Below are 18228 nucleotides of genomic sequence, written 5' to 3'. Positions count from 1 at the left end.
AATATTCATTTATTTGTTGATTATCTTTTAATTTTTGCCACAATCTCCTGATAATTATTCTAATTCTCCCCTTTTTTGCACCTTTCTAGTTCCAAGTGGTTAAAATTGAATTAAAATCATCATGAGTAAATCACATTGATGCTACTTTCATTTCTATAACTTTAACCATTTTTAGATAAGGCATACAGATTGTTTCCTTTTGTCTATTCAGGATTAAAATACATGTTCTGATTGTTCTCACTTAGCTGGGTAAAATATATGGTCTTAGAGAGTAATAAAAAATAAAATAAAATAAAAAAGCATTTACAAAACAAAGATAATAATGTGTGTAAACCAAAGCTCTTTTTTAAGAGCCTTTCAGATTCTGTTTCTTTTTTTTTCCAGAGAGGAAATCGTCTTATAAGATAAGTGATTTTTACTTTTACTTTCTGTGGATGAATGTCAGTCCCTGACAAGGTAATCAAAGCTCATTCTTTTCCAAACATATAATAAATATGATGATTATTATTTTCTGTTTGGTTTGAAATGTTGACACAATAGACACCAGGCAGATTTTGTTCAAAACAGACAAGTTTTTGAATGAAACATTTACATTCAGTGTGCTATATAGGAATTAATCATAGCAATATAAAATGTTAAATCGCTGTTTCCACAAACATAGAAGGATCCAGAAAGATTATTTACACAGAGGAACTGGCTGCTCAGCGTGGCGCAGTTGTGCGATAGATTAAGCTCTTCTAGCCAATAGGACAAACACTTTCTGTACTGAACAAAACGGCAGTGAGGCTGGGCGGCAAATGTTGTATACCACGACAACATAGACTGCATTCCCACTTAAAGAAACCAGGATAATCGTTAACCTCCGCGCAATAAGACTGAACAGGTTATGACAGCTAAGAAATCGTTTAATATTGCGTCCCACCGTTTTTATTGTTCACAGTCTAGGAACATTACAAATAAAAGCTGTAATAAGCAATAAAAGTACTCTTTTAACGTTATTTTAGTGGTTCGGTGAGGCATTGTAAACATTGTGTTGAAATATGTGGCAAGTTCGCCTTTTTTTTAATCGCTGAAAGCCAACAAATATCAATCCCCGTGCTCGTGGTGGATGAGAGGCTCGCGCGAGAGGCGGCGCATGCGCACTCACACTTTGTGCCATATTGGAATGAGGTCGTTGAACGACTAGGCGGAAAAAGACACGGCATCTAAAACCGACTTGAAAAACTCCTCACTGGTAAGAAACGAAATGCATTCCCAAATATTTATGTATTTTACCCTTTGCCCTAATCAACCTTGGCTTTAACGAGCGATTTTGCGTTGCCTGCATCTTTTTTCCCGTCTCCAAAAAAAGGTGACTTGTGCTCGCTCGTATGAGTGCCTGCCTGGCTCTATTGCTTAAGCTATGACGTTTCAGTAACTTGACTTGGTTACAGGCGTTTTTAGCATGTGCACGAAATCAGCCGCACTCACATCAACATACAAATCCTCGCGAATCAGTGCAGAGAAAATGTTTCATGTCAAATAATGTTGAATTACACGATGTGTCTTTCGGAATGAAAGTTGCCCGGTCGGCGTGAATGTATTAAATGCTATTATCCAGTTATATGTAGCTAGCCGAACACACCGCGCTTGTCCAGCGAACTATCATCATCCATTATTGGGCGATTTCTATGAATTACACTCACTAAATCGAATCAGTTTATAGCTATCAGCTATCAGTTCTATTTATACATGGCGTTTATTTGGGCTTTGGTTGTACATAACGCTGATGCATTTATTTTTTATTGTAGAACATTTTTATTTTATTTTGTTTTAGTAACATTAATGTGTAAATAATAAAGTTAAATGGAAGCCCAAGCACTTTCAGAAATTGATGACAGTTTCATTCTCTGGCCGTGTTACATAATAGAAGTTGTGTTGTGTTGTAAGTCATCACTCTCATTCTGCCACTAAAACAAAACAAAACAAGACAACTATGTTTTTTACCATTATACTATTATTCTTAAATAGAAAAAGTGTTAATTTATACAGTATAAACATCTAAAATATTATTTTAATGAATGTCCTCTCATTTTGCAAAACAATTAACATACATAATTCGTCTGAACGTCCATGAACACTTTGAATAGTTTGAGGACCTGACCTGACTGTTGTTGGTGCACGTGACAGCGGTCACTGCGTCATTTTCATCTTCTTCTTTCCGTCTTTATTTCTTTAAGTCGGTTATGTTCCCTTCCGTATTTCGCGTGTGTTTGTATGTATTTAATGGAGGGAAGTTGTCTTTAGCATGAAGTGATGGAGCGGCAGAGTTTGGCAGGAATGTGCTGATGGTTCATACTAGACACAACGGAAATAGATTTCCGCTGTCCTGGAGTCTCCTCATTCCCTCATGTGTAATGTTGTGACACCAACATAAAACTACAGGGCTGAAAATCATTATCAGATATGATTGTAGAAGTTGTCATTTTTTGTTCAAAAATAGAAGGGTATAGCTGTAAATATGGATGTGTGTGTGTGTGTGTGTGTTTGTTTGTTTGTTTGTTTGTTTGGTTGGTTGGTTCAGGTAAACCCTACATTATGTGGACAAAATGTCCCCACAAAGATGGCAATATCCAAAATCCTTGTCCATGTGGAGAAATGTTTTGGTCCCCATGAGGAAAACGACTTCTAAATCATACTAAGTGTTTTTTTTTCTGTGATGGGTAGATTTAGAGGTAGGGTTAGTGTAAGGGGATAGAATACCATTTTATATATTATATAAATTTTAAAAATCATGGAAAGTCCCCAAAAAACACAAGTGTGTGTGTGTTTGAATCATATGTTTTCCATATGTTTGTAATTTTTAATTTAAATGTTTCTAATGCAGAGAGGAAGGGATAGTTAGGGGATTGTAATAATTTTGAATAATTTTAATTACCACAAAAAAAAAAAAAAATCCTGCAGAAAATTAGCAGGATTGGTTGTAACAGCAGCACTCTTTGTATTCTACATTATTTGACACTTTAGGGACTTGTAGTAGGTATCTTTACACAGACAAGTTAAGGCTGCTCAAAATTCAGTGTAAAGATGCAATGTCGTATAAAAGCTTAATTATGCCTGCTCTGTGCTACCTCACCCCCTAGTATCAAATCATACAGATGTGATTGCTGCGTACAGTAAATGCATTAATGCCACCTCTGAGCTGCATTAAACAGTCAGTCTGTGTTAAGACACTTAAATGCCACTTCAGAAGTGCTTCTACGCCACCTTTGCGGTGTGAATTTGGCCTAAACTACTTTGTTTTGTTACAGACAAATATGTGAATATTGCATCAAAGTTTGAGAAGTGTATATATAGCACAAAAAGTTACTCATAAACGTTGATGTTACTCATAGATGTTGAAACAAAGTGTTACGCTTCCCAGTCTCACCTATATCATCTCAGTATCTTTCCCCTCCGATTCTGCCCTCACAAAATCACCATGGTGGTAACTGTAATTTCTGCCAAAATACCATAGTTTACTACAATATCTGTAGCACTCTCTTACTCTTACTTCTAATAAAACCATAATAAATGAAATTATGATGTACTTTAAATAGTATTAAACCCTTGTTATTTTATTTAACTTTATTATGTTTTGTTTTGATGACCATACAGGCTTATACTAAGCTCTAACAGTTAAGGTAGTAATACTAATATTTATAAATACGTTTTTATTTGAGCGGAAACTGTCGTTACCATGGTATTTTTTTTGTAAGGGTAATTCCTTTTCAATATGCTTTAAAGTTCAGTTGATCATCATACTGAGGGACAGCGACATGGCTTTTTAAACAGCCCTGGCTGCTCTTTTCAATCCCTATTGGAGACCAGCGTGACCCCCAGCACATTGTGTCCGTGGCCCAGGCTGTGCTCCAGGGCTCTGGGACGGTGCTGGAGTGAAGGGGGGTGGGCTGAAAGAGTTGATCCCAGCAGAGCAGGAGGGTCGTGGCCCGCCAACGGCTGTCAGGGAGAATGTCTGACTCTCTTTAATAGAGACGTCAACTTTCACAAAGACAGCTTGACGGCTCCGGATGAATAGGCGGTGTTAATGCAACTTTGTTAGCCGTTTTCTTTCTTTTTGCATTTTTCGGACTGCATGTTGAGTTTGAAACAATTTTCAAAATTGTTTCTGGCTTTTTTTAGTTGAGTTTATAGCTGAATATCTTTATTTGGTCTCCCTTTCTCTCTATATGGTTTGTTGCATGCATTGTTAGAGACTTTACTGTGTTGTTTAGGTGATGTTAAAGGGATAGTTCACCCAAAAATGAGAATTCTGTCATTATTTACTCACATTCACATTGTTCAAAACCTGAACACAATATTTTGAAGAATGTCAGAAACTAAGAGTCCCATTGACCATAGAATTTTTTCCCATTGGTTAACCATATTCTTCAAAATATCTTATCTTATGTTCAACAGAAGAAAGAAACTTATACAGGTTTGGAACAACATGTGGGTGAGTAAATTATGACAGAATTACAATTTTTGGGTAAAATATCTCTTTAACAAATCTACCAAATATTTTTCATTTCGCAAAGCCATACTGGGCATTATGGTGCATTTTTGCTTCTCAAAGGTGATGCGGGGAGTCTGAGCGCCAGAAGTGGCTTTTATCTTTGCAGCTACGCAGTAAGGATTCCTCCTCCCACTTAGTTAAATGAACTAGGCTGTGTAAAATGTGGCTTGTGCAAGTCTCTTCATGTTTCTGTCTTGTCATGCGCACACAGTTTCTCTCGCACAGGCAAATACTTATAGAAACGTTTATATAAATTGTAATCCTAATATCATAATTTACCTCTTTGTTTCAATGTTTGTTTTTCTCTCATCCCCCCCCCCCCCCCCCCCCCCCGATCCCCCCCCCCCCCCCCCATTATTCATGTAGAAGCAGTTTGATTGTCCTCCGGGGGCTTCAGACATGAGCCTTGAGGCGCTGGAGTCTGGTAAGCTATTTATGTTCTTTGTGCTCCGTTTCTAAATAAAACAATACTATAGTCCATCCTCTGAACCTGAAAAATACAAAATTGAGAGTTGTATCGCACATATTTAAATTGCTTTGGCTTAGTGTTTACCTCGACACAAAGAGGTGGATGCAAAGGTCACTTGAAAATGTCTGGGAGTTCCTGCCTATTATTACTATATACTATATATATATATATATATATATATATATATATATAGCATTCACTTTCACGCTCTGTTGATATGGTTTGATTTGAGGTGATGAGGCTGTGTGGATAGAGCTGAGCAGACTGCTGTGTATGAGCTATTGGTCGTTTAATGTTTCAGATGCGGACTCTGGTCAGGATGTGTCCGAGTTTAACTGGGATGACTACCTGGAGGAAAACGGGGCACTTTCTGTTCCTCATCATGCGTTCAAACACGTGAGTAAATCTGGCCAGCTTGTGTTTGTTCTACACCACCATTCTGAATCTTACAGTGAAGTTGAAAGCTTTTATTCAGATTTGAAACTGATAAAATACTGCTTAAAAACGTGTTTTTCCATTACGCTGAAGCAGCCAGCTGGAGTAGACTGATACATTATACAGTTTTATGCATTTACAAACAACTTGCATTGCATTCAAGGTAAACCTTTTATCAGTTAATGCATTCCCTGGGAATCAAACTCATGTCCTTGGTGTTACTGAATAATCTTTAAATCAGCTTAATTAGCTTATTGAGACATTGCTTTTCGGTCACGTCCAATGGCAAAAACAGAAATATAAGCCGCACTGAAGCCAGCACACAAGAAAACTGTCATTCACCTTTTGAATTTAACTAAGCTTTATGACATTGGTCAAATGTCTGAAGTCAACACTCAGTTTAACTCTATACATTAGTGATATATTTCTACTCTCATTGGAATTGAAAGACCAATAAGTGACCATTTACATCTTAAAGAATTTATTTACTGGGTCAGGAATTAACTAGGGCATGGAGAAATAATACCACTGGTAATACCACAGAAATACCCCAGGTATTTATAGTCAGTCAAATGGCAAAAAAGTCTCTGTAGTCCATTCCTCTGATTTTAAATCTTTTAAACCACACTGATATATTTAATCAGATTCTATATGCTATAATACTATGGTTTCGTATGGATTTAGTGCCGTTGCAGAGGTCACTGAATTACCAATAGCTGTCTGTTGCAGAGGCTAAAGTTGTTGAATATATTTGGTGTTTATATTATAGACAGTGATGTATTTCAGTTGAAATGTTTGACATCAATGTGTTTATATGGATAAAATATGTGACATAAAGCCACAATAAAAGAAAAAATGCCCCGATTGATATTTCCTCTCACTCTGAATTTATGTTTCATGATTAAAAGGTGAAGTGTCATTTTCTGATCCTTAAAAAATAATAACCATGCGAAGACAAGTAAAAGTAATGCATTGGCAGGTTTGTCTGTGCATCGCCCGGCCAACCCAAACAGTAGTTGAGGGCGGGACAATCTGTATGCCGGCCAATTTCAGACAAGGGGATTGTTTGTGAAACCTGTTTCAAAGTTATTATTTTTGTGTTGTTACTATTAAATTAAAGTAAAAACTATTAAAAAAATTAAATTATTAAAATAAAGCTGAAATGAAAAAATATATAAATATTAGATAAAAAATTTAAACTGAAATAAATAAGTACTAATATTACTAAAACAAAAAAATAAATAAAAATAAATTAAAGCTAAATAGAAACATTAAAAAATGACAAAATATGACATAAATATGACAAAAGAACAAAAAAGTACTAAAACAAACTAAAATTAAAACTGAAAATATAAAAGTAAAAGCTATGTCAAAGTACTAATAAATAATATAATACTAACATAACATTGTACTAAACCTGAAAATATAAAAGGAAAAGTTGTCAAACTACTAATAAATAATATAATATAATAGTTTATAAATAATACTAAAACAACACTACTAAAATTACTAAAACTAAAAAATAAATATAAATAAATGAGAAATTAAATGGAAATATTATAAAATGACAAAAGAACATAACAAAATTCCTAAAAATTAAATGAAAACTGAAAATATAAGTTAAAGCTAATTCAAACTACTAATAAATAATATAATAGTTTATAAATAATACTAAAATAACACTGTATTAATAATACTAAAAATCAAATGAAGCTAAATTGAAACTTAAAACAAACTAATAAAAAATTCAAAAGAAAATTAAGAAAAAAAAAATGTAATTGAAAACTGAAAATATAAAAGTAAAAGCCAATTCAAACTACTAATAAATAATACAATAGTTTAGAAATACAGTAATAATAAAATAACACTGTACTAATATTACTAAAACTTAAATAAAAAAATGAATCAAAGCTAAATAGAAACATTAAAAATACTAATTGAAATGACAAAGGAGCATAAAATGACTAAAACTTCAAACTAAAATGAAAACTGAAAATATAAAAGCTAATTCAAACTATTCATAAATACTGTAATAGTATACTAGTGATTTCCTTTGCAGGTGGACCAGGGCCTGGAGACGGGTCTGACTCCTGGTATGAAGCTTGAGGTGTGTGTCCGTACCGAATCAGAAACAACGTACTGGGTGGCCACGATAATCACCACCTGCGGACAGCTGCTGTTGCTACGATATGAGGGTTACCAGGATGACCGGCGTGCCGACTTTTGGTGCGACATCATGACCGCCGACCTGCACCCCATCGGATGGAGCAAGCAGCAGGGTCGACCGATGAGACCTCCTGAGGGTGAAAATGGCGACTGAGCAATTTCACTATGCTTTCTAATTTATGATGATTAGACCTTAATTGAATGTTGTGGATTTATAGGTGAAGATGATTTGAATTTAGGTTCTGCAGAGGTTATGCTCTTGTGTCTGAATAGCTGTGTATGCATCATCCACATTTGCATATTTCTTTATGTACTTCAAATGCTGTGTTGCTTGCAGCGTAGTGCTAATTCCTGTAGGTGGTTGCTCACAGTCGATTTGTGGGCATATTCAGGAAATGGGGGAAGGGTGTTTATGTTGTGGCTTTTATTTAGCTTGCCGCCTTTACTCCTCTGAAATTATTAAAGGACCCATTTTAATACTTAAAGCTTCTTTTATTAATAAAATCCTGGAATAGAGTGCAGTATGTACAGGAGTGGGGGAGTCCAGATGGTTGCTGGCATTTTGCTTCTGGCTGTCTGTGCTTTATTGACAGCTGCACTTATGGCCCAAAATACCATGTCAATGGTGAAGGCATCATAAGTGCAAAATGGCATAAATCTGTCAGCAGGATAGCATGTTAGAAGATCTGCTACTGTATGTCTCTTAAATGTGGCCCTGAATTGTGCTTAGGTGTCCGTGAGAAGCACGAGGACTGGGAAGCGTTGCTGGAGAAAGCTCTGGCTGAATCCTGCAGTGTACCTGCTAGTCTGCTGGAAGGGGTAAGAGATATGCCTTAAATGTAAGAAAAATGTATAGAAAGTTGGTCATTATTGCAAAAATAAACTGATAGGGTGATAAATTAAAATGAATACCACTAATGCCATTTTTACTACGTCAGTATCTCAATGTTTTGAGTTGCAGTGGTATGAATAAAGTGAGACGGCAGAGTGATGTAAATATACAGTTAACAGTCATTACACAAAAATACTGTTTAATGCTGCCGTTGACCAATCAGAATCAAGTATCAAATAACTTTTATTCAGCAAGGACTGAATAAATTAATTAGGGCTGTCAAATGATTAATCACGATTAATCACATCCAAAATAAAAGTTTTTTTTACCAAATATATGTGGGTGCACTGTGTATAATTATTTTGTATATATATAAATACACACACATGCATGTATATTTTAGAAAAAAATATTATTTATATATAAAATATTTATATTTATATATAATATAAATTATATATAAATCTATATACAGTATGTACATGAAAATATTTCTTAAATATATACAAGCATGTGTGTGTATTTATATATATAAAATAATTATACACAGTGCACCCACATATATTATGTAAAAAAAAAACTTTTATTTTGGATGTGATTAATCACGATTAATCATTTGACAGCCCTAAAATTAATGTAAAGTAAAGTAAAAACATTTTTTATTTCAAATAAATGCTGTTCTTGTGAATTTTCTATTTATCAAAGAATCCTGAAAATATTGTATCACAGTTTCCACAAACATTTTAAGCAGCACAACTGTTTTCAAAACCAAAATGGAGTAATGGCTGATGAAAATTCAGCTTTACCATCACAGGAATAAATAAAAAATGTAAAATATATTAAAATAGACATTTTCAAAATTGTAATAATGTTTCACAATATTACTGTTTTATCTGTTTTCTTGATCAAACTTACAACTTGCCGACCCCAAACTTGTGAGCGGTGGTGTACGTTGCTTGTTTTCAATGTTTATTTACATAACTCATTTAAAAAACAACAGAGGTTTACCCAAAGTGCTCTACGATTCTTAACACAAAATATTAAGATGAAGAAATGAGACTATTAAAATCATGAGAATAATTAATAATTGCAATTAATTGAAAAAAAAGGTAGAAAAGGCATGTTTTTTTTTTATTTGAAACTTAATCTAGCCTCAAACCGTATTAAAAACTAAGGAGTAAAAAAAATTAAGGGTAGCATCAGTTCTGGCAGGTCACGTTAGTCAAGCTCGCATCAGCTGACTCTCAGCTGATCCACGTCTACCCATAGGAATACGACACCTGTCACTAGATATATAAGCTCCTTCAGTATTATCAGCAGCTATCGCGTTTCTCAGGAGCTAATAACCCTCCTCCATCCCCAGCTCCCCTTGAATCAGAATAAATTCTTGAATTATGTTGTACTTTAAAATCTTGAATTAATGATGTCTGCAATACATTCATGTTGGTTCTGTTCTGTTTACCCTAAGGGGGGTTATTGCTGCTCTTATCCATGCTAGGGAGTTCTCGCCCAGAACAGAACCATACCGCCAATCCTAACTGTATGCAATTGCCAATCGTATTTGACGATAGTGGTCCTGACAGAATTGTCTTTTACACTGTTTTAATTGATGGTTGTTACGTATTACTTTATCTGTATATCTGTGCTTTTTCTTTCTTTCTTGTGCGTGTGTGTTTGTAGGCCCAGCGTGGCTGTAATCCTATAGATCTGTTAAGTCAAGGTCTAAACGTTGAGCTAGTGGACCGTCAAGATGCTGGGGTGGTCTGGTCTGCAGTGATTGAGGAGAACGTTGGGGGACGCTTGCGGCTTCGATATGCCGGCACAGACGGGCTCCCTGACTCCCAATCCATCACTTGGGTCTTCTACCTGGACCCCCTGCTTCATCTACCTGGCTGGGCACAGGAGCACAGCTGCACTCTCAGACCACCTGCAGGTGAGGGTTTCATCATTTCTAAATATCTTTGTTATAAATATTCGAAATGCCCTTCAAATTAAAAGACCTTTGTAATCTAACTTATAGTCCAAACCTTTGTATTTTTGGTTTTGTTACAAGTGTGCTCGGCACTATACTACATAGTATAGCTTTTGAAAGCTAGCTTCTGAAAAATGTAAGTGGTCAGTGCAGCTAAAACCATGGAAACAGAAGCAGAAGCTGATAATAAATGTAGATCTTGTGTTGTTATTGCTGCATGTTCTAGACGATTCCTAACAGAATAGGTGAGTGAATAGACCAACAGGACTCGCAGTTGAATCTTCCTGACCTATTAATATGCAAATCAATTACCGTAAAACTTCAAATAATAGCCGAGTCCCAAAAAGACGCCTGTCTCTTTTACACGCCTGGTGTGGCTTCAGGTTTGGGTAAATAAAGGCCGGTCTCAAATAGAGGCCGGGTCTGTTTTTTAGTTTCGGGTTGTATTTAATCCTCTAAAACCGTCAGATCGTCCGCTTTTTCGCGGCCGCAAAAGCATTTTTTTGTCCCTCCAAAGCTTTTTTTGATCGATGAGTGATGTAGAATAGAATGACTGCGGCGCTTGACAGGGCGCGTTACGAGAGAGAGAGAGAGAGCCCCGGCCACGCGCGCGCACTCTCACGTCTTCAAACAACACGAGCGCTGTCAGGCTCGCTCTCCCTCGCGCATATTAATCAAAATCAATTGACGACGCGATAGTAAAACGTTGGAAGACCGCAGTTTAACGTGGAGCATTTGGAGATTTTTAGAGATTAGAGACATACACTCAATGAACAACATCTCAACACTAAATTATAAAGGCCTGTCTCATATAGACGCCTGTCTCAAATACAAGCCGGTGCAATTCGACGGTTTGGGAAAATAAAAGCCCGGGCTACTATTTGAAGTTTTACGGTAGATTGCTCCATGCTGAGGTTGAGATCATGCACAAAAATTTAGGTACCTCGAATTGTCCTCATAAGCACTTCTAGAGTACATTTACCCTGGGAGACCCACATATTACAGTTTAGCTAATCAATAGTAGGGATTGGTGGATGGGGGAAGGGTTTACAGGGGCTTAGATCAGAGTCCACTAGCTTTTAGAAGATAAACTTATGATGAGGTCAGCAGAGAGCTGATTGTGTGTTTGTGTATGTTTATTTGTAGCTCTGCTCTCCCTGCGCTCTGAAGCTGAATGGGAGGAGGTGAAGAAGACAGTCTTCTCTCAGGCTCAGGACTCCAGCATCAGCGAAGAGTTTTACAGGGTCAGTAAATACTGATTAACTACCACATGTTTGCTAAAACTTGACTCTGACCTAAAGTTTGCTTGTGTGAACCCTCTCGGTGTGATCCATAAACTGGAGAGTTAATGAAGATCCACTGTGACCTTTGTGCCCTTGAGCTAAGCACTTAACAGCAGTTTGCACCAGGTTGATTGTCCTAGTGTCCCCTGCTTGGACACAAAAATCTGGCTGCATGGGACATTGTGCACGGACATCAATGGACTGTGCTGATGACGGAAATTACGTCACACGAAGCGGAGCGCGAGTGATTTGAGCGTTCAAAAACTAAAGGTCCACTAGGTTGTACCGAACTCGTTCATCCACGCCAGAGACTATTTATATAGAGACATGCCACTTCATCAATCCTTAATACAACTATATAGGGAAAACCCGTAACGCCAAAGATGGCGGTTGTATGCACATGTCCCGCCCCTCCCGCTGGAAAGCCAATCGTCTGCTTTTAACAGTCAAGCCGGGAAACATTTAAGCCTATCGTCTGGTTCCACTGACGCATGCGCACAGTTGAGGTTTGCGACAGCGTAAAATACGTTACTGTTTGAAAAGGCGGCAGATTTGATATGCAGTGTATGTTTGAGTTGTGTAAATATCAGACATCAGAAGTCTCCCACAGATTGATAGCGGCTCCCTGATGCCCGCAAATTAGTTCAAATCTCCCGGAATCTAGAGCGAGATACTCGCTCTCGCACATACTGTGCTTCAAACTGTGTAGCGCGCGCACGACAGAGGGAGAGAACCCTTGCGCATGCGTAGTAAAAGTATAACCTGTGAGGAAAAAGGCCTTTTAAACCTTATTTTGGGCCAAAGTCATCAAACTTTTTCAGCGATTTTTATCATAATGTACTGCTGTTTCTATACATGCAGTTTTTATGTCCCGGTGACCAGTGAAACTGCAGTTCTGACTCTCTGCCCATTCATTTAGATAGGAGCCTGGTCTTGTTAGTCCGAAATAGCTGCCCGGAGGCGTTGCCAAGATGGCGGCCGAGTGGCATGACTTGCCTAAAAGGACTTTGTCCACGCTCGCATTCAAAAGAGTTACACATTTAATTGTGCACTAGACAGAACCCGTAAAAGGAAGTATACCCATGCATCTTGCTTTTTTCCATTCCACTACCTTTTGTCTTTGAACACAAAAACACATTCTGTGTGAACGACACTTTAAAGCAGGGGTCTCAAACTCAACTTAACTGGGGGCCGCTGGAGGTTGAGTCTGGGTCAGGCTGGTCAAGTATTCCACAAAAAAATAGTATTCAAGTATTCCAAAAAAGGAGCACAACTGATCCAATCTTCTCAATCTTTATTATTAACGTTTCTTCTGAACTGCTCCACTGAATTTGAACATTCCTTTCTGTACATGATTGGTTCTTCATGAGCTGTCCTTCTGACAGTTGAAGTTAATTTGACAAACTTTCTTTGTCTTTTCCTTATACACAACATCTTTGCGATACTTCATTTTACAAACATTCTTTTTCTTTTCTTTATAACACATCTTTGTGATTCTTATATTTGCTCATGTCCTTTTTATTTTCAATATCATAGTGAATGTTTTTTTGGAAGGCACATTTCCTTTTATTATACTTAGAAAAACAATTATTGCTTTTGAAATACAAATATTTGCAGTCATGTCTGCCCGTCTTATTGAATTCTTTCTACACATGTATAGTGTCTCCGGCAAATTACTGACTTTGCACAAATCAAAGCAAACCTTCTTATCAACCTGTTGGACACATATTACAAGCTCAAAATGATTATTCTCACATTGTTTTAGAGCAGGGGTCTCCAACACGTCGCTCGCGAGCTACCAGTAGCTCGTGGCCTGATTGGTGGTAGCTCGCCAAGGGGCCGTTCACATATCGCGCTCACATATTTTGCGCGCTCAAGTTCGTTATTTCAAATGTAGGCCCGCGGCAAGCGCGCTCAATTGAAGCGACGCACTAATTTTTTCCAGGCACAGTATGTTTGTACTTCGCGGTTGTCTATGACAACTATTGACAACAAACCCACCGTAAGCTGTCACGAGACTATCTATGGTAGCCCATAAGGGATAAAAAAAAAAAAAAACGCGGCACACGCAACGACGGGCCGCGTTAACATTAAACTTTAATGTCAAGTAGGGGGCCACAAAATATCACCCTGTGGGCCTCGAGTTTGAGACCACTGCTTTAAAGGGATAGTTTATTTACTCGCCCTCAAGTTGTTCCAAACCTGTATGAACTTCTTTCTTCTGCTGAACACAAAAGAAGATATTTTGAAGAATATGGGTAATCAAACAGTTGATGGTTCCCCATTGACTTCCATAGTATGGAGGAAAAAAAGGTCAATGGGGCCCACCGGTGTTGTCACACGTCAATTAACTGTGGAGTAGAAGTTTCCTCCTCAACCACCATGCATGCTTATTAGGGATGTGACGGTGAGAAAATTTCCCAACCAGTTAATTGACGTGACCCTTTGAATACCCAGAAAGGCGCTATATAAATGTAACATATTATTATTTATTATTATGCAATACTAATGGCACATTTGCTTCAACAGAACACATTGCGTGCAATGCCGACCTTTCCTTTCAAATGATTTATAAATAATATCAGCCCTTTCTTGACTCATTATTTGATCATAGTCCTCTTCTATAATATTCATTTTACAAAAAATTAGATTAGAATGCAGAAAAAGATGGTAACTGGATGCTACTTGCTGAATAAAGCGTGCAACATAATTAAGTCATGTGACAACAATGTAGTACTACTGCTCGGAATGTTTACTCCAAAAATATATGTGAACATACTGCAAAATATAATGCGATATATATATTCTATATATGGGAAACTAGTGCTTATATTTTTCAATATACTGCAATATATGCATTGACCATGTATGGCTATATATTGATACATATAAAATATTTATAAATGAAGACAAAAATAGCATTGCATGTAATATTCACACAGTTTTATCCTTTATTGTGTACATATATTGCACATACATGTTTCCATATAAATGTGAATGTAAGTTATAGTAAATATACACACACATTCACGGAATGAGTTACAACATATTTGTAGTTCCCAGCATGCTTTGCTTCTGGCTGTTAAAGGAGAGTAAATATTAAAATTAAGTGTTATTTAATGTGTTTTGCTCAATATTAGTATAGAGGGGAGATCTGTTTGTTTAATGTTGTATTATTTTGTAATTTAAAAGGTTTTCTGATATGTCTGAGTTTTTGGGGTTACCGTTGTGCTGAAGAGTAGAGCCTGTGGTTCGGTTAAAGGGTTAGTTCACCCCAAAATGAAAATTCTGTCAGTAATTACTCACCCTCATGTTGTTCCAACCCCGTAAGACTTTCGTTCATCTTCGGAACACAAATTAAGATATTTTTGATTAAATCTGAGAGCTGTCTCACTCCTCCATACTAGTCCATAGGCTTCTAAGGGATTGAAACTGGCCGGCCCAGAAAAGTTATTAAAGACATCGTTAAAATACTTTATTCAACTATTCATTTCCTTCTCTGTGGGCCTCGAGTTAGTTCACGTAGTGTAACTGCGCAGCGCTTCTGGTTGAACGTCACACGTAGGCTCACTATTGGCTGACGCTGGTCATGTGTGTGACGTTCAACCAGAAGCGCTGCGCAGTTACACTTAGTAATGGGCGATATAAACGATACAAAATTGGTCTACGATATGGATTTTAATTATATTGCACTATCGCGATAATGCATGTTGACGCAATCTACCCGCAAAATTTAGAGCCACGAGCTGCAAACGGCTGCAACGCATCATCGTATTCGACATCTTGAGTAAACATGGCTGAAAGCGAAACGGAGGAGCTGGTAAAAAAAAACCGGTGCAACATCCATTGGTTCGGATATAAGCCGTCCGACGAGCAGCAGCAAACTATACTCTGTAGGGGCAACAGTTCTGGCTAACGCCTGTTTCACACATACTCCGTTTGCAGTGCATATGTAGGCTATGTATTTTTCCCGTACCCATGTTAACAGGCCTGCACGCGGATGCGGTGCGGCAATGCGTTCCAGGAGCGGTGTGTATACACATAGACAGTAAAAGAAATGGACACAGCGACCCCATAGACTTCAACGGAGAAAAGTGAAGTCAAATAGAAGCACTCACTTCCTGATTGCCAAGCGCACTGCGCAGGCTCAAACTGAGCTTGAAGACGTAGTTGTGACGTGAGCAACCTGACTGACAGTTGTACGTCTTCTAGTAGCTGTGCCAAGAGGAATCTGAATCATTCCCTTCTGAATCTTGCAGAGCCGGAGATCGTGAGTATTAGCTGTTCATGAGCTCGCAGCAGGAGCAACTTTATGACTCTCTATGGGCTTCTCCCTTGACTTTATGCCTCCACGTCCCCCGATTGCGCGTGAGCTTCTACATCTGTCTTTACGGTCATTTCTCTTCTATGCGACAGAGAGTCGCGTGTTATGACGCAATCGTTAGCCTATTTTTACAAAAACTGCTTCTACGGGGCCACAACGTAAGATACAAGGTAATGGAGCATTTTATACATTGTCGTGTTTCTTTAGAAATAAGTAATGGACAAATGGAGTCTTTAAACGTCTCAGATGTAAAGTTATTCGCTGTCAAAGTGACGCAAAAATGAATGGGAGTCAATGGGATGCTAACAGCAGGTGAAGGCTTGTTAGCCAATGGCGGCGCCCGGGGAGACTTCAGTTTTCGGCTGGTGGATTACCCCCTTGTGTATACAGCAGTGCAGCGATCGTTTCCACACTCTCTATTTTTGCTGTGCTGCATGTGCTGAATTAAAGTGACAGCACACGGTTCATGGTCAAAATGAACACGGATTGATATGAAAATATAGTAATCTTTTTTACTAATATAGTAAAAATAAATTATACTATTTTTCAATCATTTTCTTTTTAACTTTAAGCTCGGGGTAATTAAAGCAAGGAAACTACACAGTAACATTACCTCAACAACGCGACATAATGGATGCACTTGTCTCTTCGTGAAACAAGTTCTTTGTGATTGCAATATTTCTTGTAAAAAAGATTTAAATGCAAAAGAAAAGGTATGAGAGAGCTGTTTATGTCAATTATGTATGTTTTAATTTAAAATGTTTGCGATGTTAACATGAATGTATAAATGTTTTGCCACTTGCTTGAGCAACTTAATATATAAATCTATATAGAAGTAATAATAAGTTTTTAAGTGTATTGTTTAAACGTGAATAGCCTAAGTCTTGTGAAAGAGTGCGTATTACTAGCCTACTGTCTGTGTACAAATAGAATCACAATGCTGAAACTCTTTTATATTATTTTATAAAAGACACTAATAATAAAAATAGTGATTTGAAATAAAAAATAGAGGATTAATGTTGTTTGTCGTACAGCCGTAGATCAGTTGCGCACTGCAAACACACCATATGTGAAAGCACAATAGCGCGTGCTGCTCCTGCGCCGCATACCACCGCACTGCACTGCACACGGAGTATGTGTGAAAGAGGCGTGCACTAAAGGAAATAAACCAAAACTTTAAGCTTTTTCTTTGTTAAAGTCTCTGCAGCTAGTGTACTTGAATTTTATTCATCTGCAACATTATGTTCTATAATTACAGTTTTGCATAATAAATGTTTTTAAAAAAAATACATTTAGCAGTTTAGCTTTCCTTATGGTCTGTCTAACCTGTTCTGAAATGGTTCTATTATAATTTATATATATCGTGATATATATCGTTATCGCAAGAGGCTGCAATGTATATCGCAATATGGATTTTAGGCCATATCGCCCATCCCTAGTTACACTACGTGAAATCTCGAGGCCCACAGAGAAGGAAATGAATAGTTGAATAAAGTCGTTATTTTTGTTTGTTTTTTTGCGCACAAAAAGAGTATTCTCGTTGCTTGATAAACTTAAGATTGAGCCACTGTAGTCACTTGGACTATTTTAATGATGTCTTTAATAACTTTTCTGGGCCGGCAAGTTTCAATCCCTTAGAAGCCTATGGAGGAGTGATCCAGCTCTCAGATTTAATCAAAAATATCTTAATTTTGTGTTTCGAAGAAGAACGAAAGTCTTATGGGGTTGGAACAACATGAGGGTGAGTAATTACCAAGGGGGTAATCCACCAGCCGGAAACTGAAGTCTCCCCGGGCGCCGCCATTGGTTAGCAAGCCTTCACCTGCTGTTAGCATTCCATTGACTCCCATTCATTTTTGCGTCACTTTGACAGCGAATAACTTTACATCTGAGACATTTAAAGACTCCATTTGTCCATTATTTATTTCTAAAGAAACACGACAATGTATAAAATGCTCCATTACCTTGTATCTTACGTTGTGACCCCGTAGAAGCAGTTTTTGTAAAAATAGGCTAACGATTGCGTCATAACACGCGACTCTCTGTCGCATAGAAGAGAAATGACCGTAAAGACAGATGTAGAAGCTCACGTGCAATCGGGGGACATGGAGGCATAAAGTCAAGGGAGAAGCCCATAGAGAGTCATAAAGTTGCTCCTGCTGCGAGCTCATGAACAGCTAATACTCACGATCTCCGGCTCTGCGAGATTCAGA

The 18228-nt window shown here is 37.5% G+C and overlaps 1 protein-coding gene across 1 annotated transcript in view; it reads left to right on the top strand.

Moving 5' to 3' along the window:
- The first annotated feature begins 949 nt into the window (after nt 1-949).
- The window catches only part of sfmbt1 (Scm like with four mbt domains 1), a 41578-nt gene continuing 24299 nt past the window's right edge, over nt 950-18228 (top strand). Inside the window, exons 1-7 of the mRNA XM_056252859.1 lie at nt 950-1234; nt 4901-4958; nt 5305-5399; nt 7498-7741; nt 8335-8423; nt 10117-10369; nt 11555-11652. Coding sequence (XP_056108834.1) covers nt 4934-4958; nt 5305-5399; nt 7498-7741; nt 8335-8423; nt 10117-10369; nt 11555-11652 — 804 coding nt within the window. The 5' untranslated portion in view covers nt 950-1234; nt 4901-4933. The remainder of the gene's footprint in view (nt 1235-4900; nt 4959-5304; nt 5400-7497; nt 7742-8334; nt 8424-10116; nt 10370-11554; nt 11653-18228) is intronic.

The sequence above is a fragment of the Rhinichthys klamathensis genome, unplaced genomic scaffold (genome assembly GCF_029890125.1).
Source record: "Rhinichthys klamathensis goyatoka isolate OS25496 unplaced genomic scaffold, OSU_Roscu_1.1 h1tg000098l_1, whole genome shotgun sequence".
Taxonomy (NCBI): Eukaryota; Metazoa; Chordata; class Actinopteri; order Cypriniformes; family Leuciscidae; genus Rhinichthys; species Rhinichthys klamathensis.
Note: the sequence above shows the minus strand (reverse complement) of the source record. Positions and strands in the feature narration are given on the sequence as shown.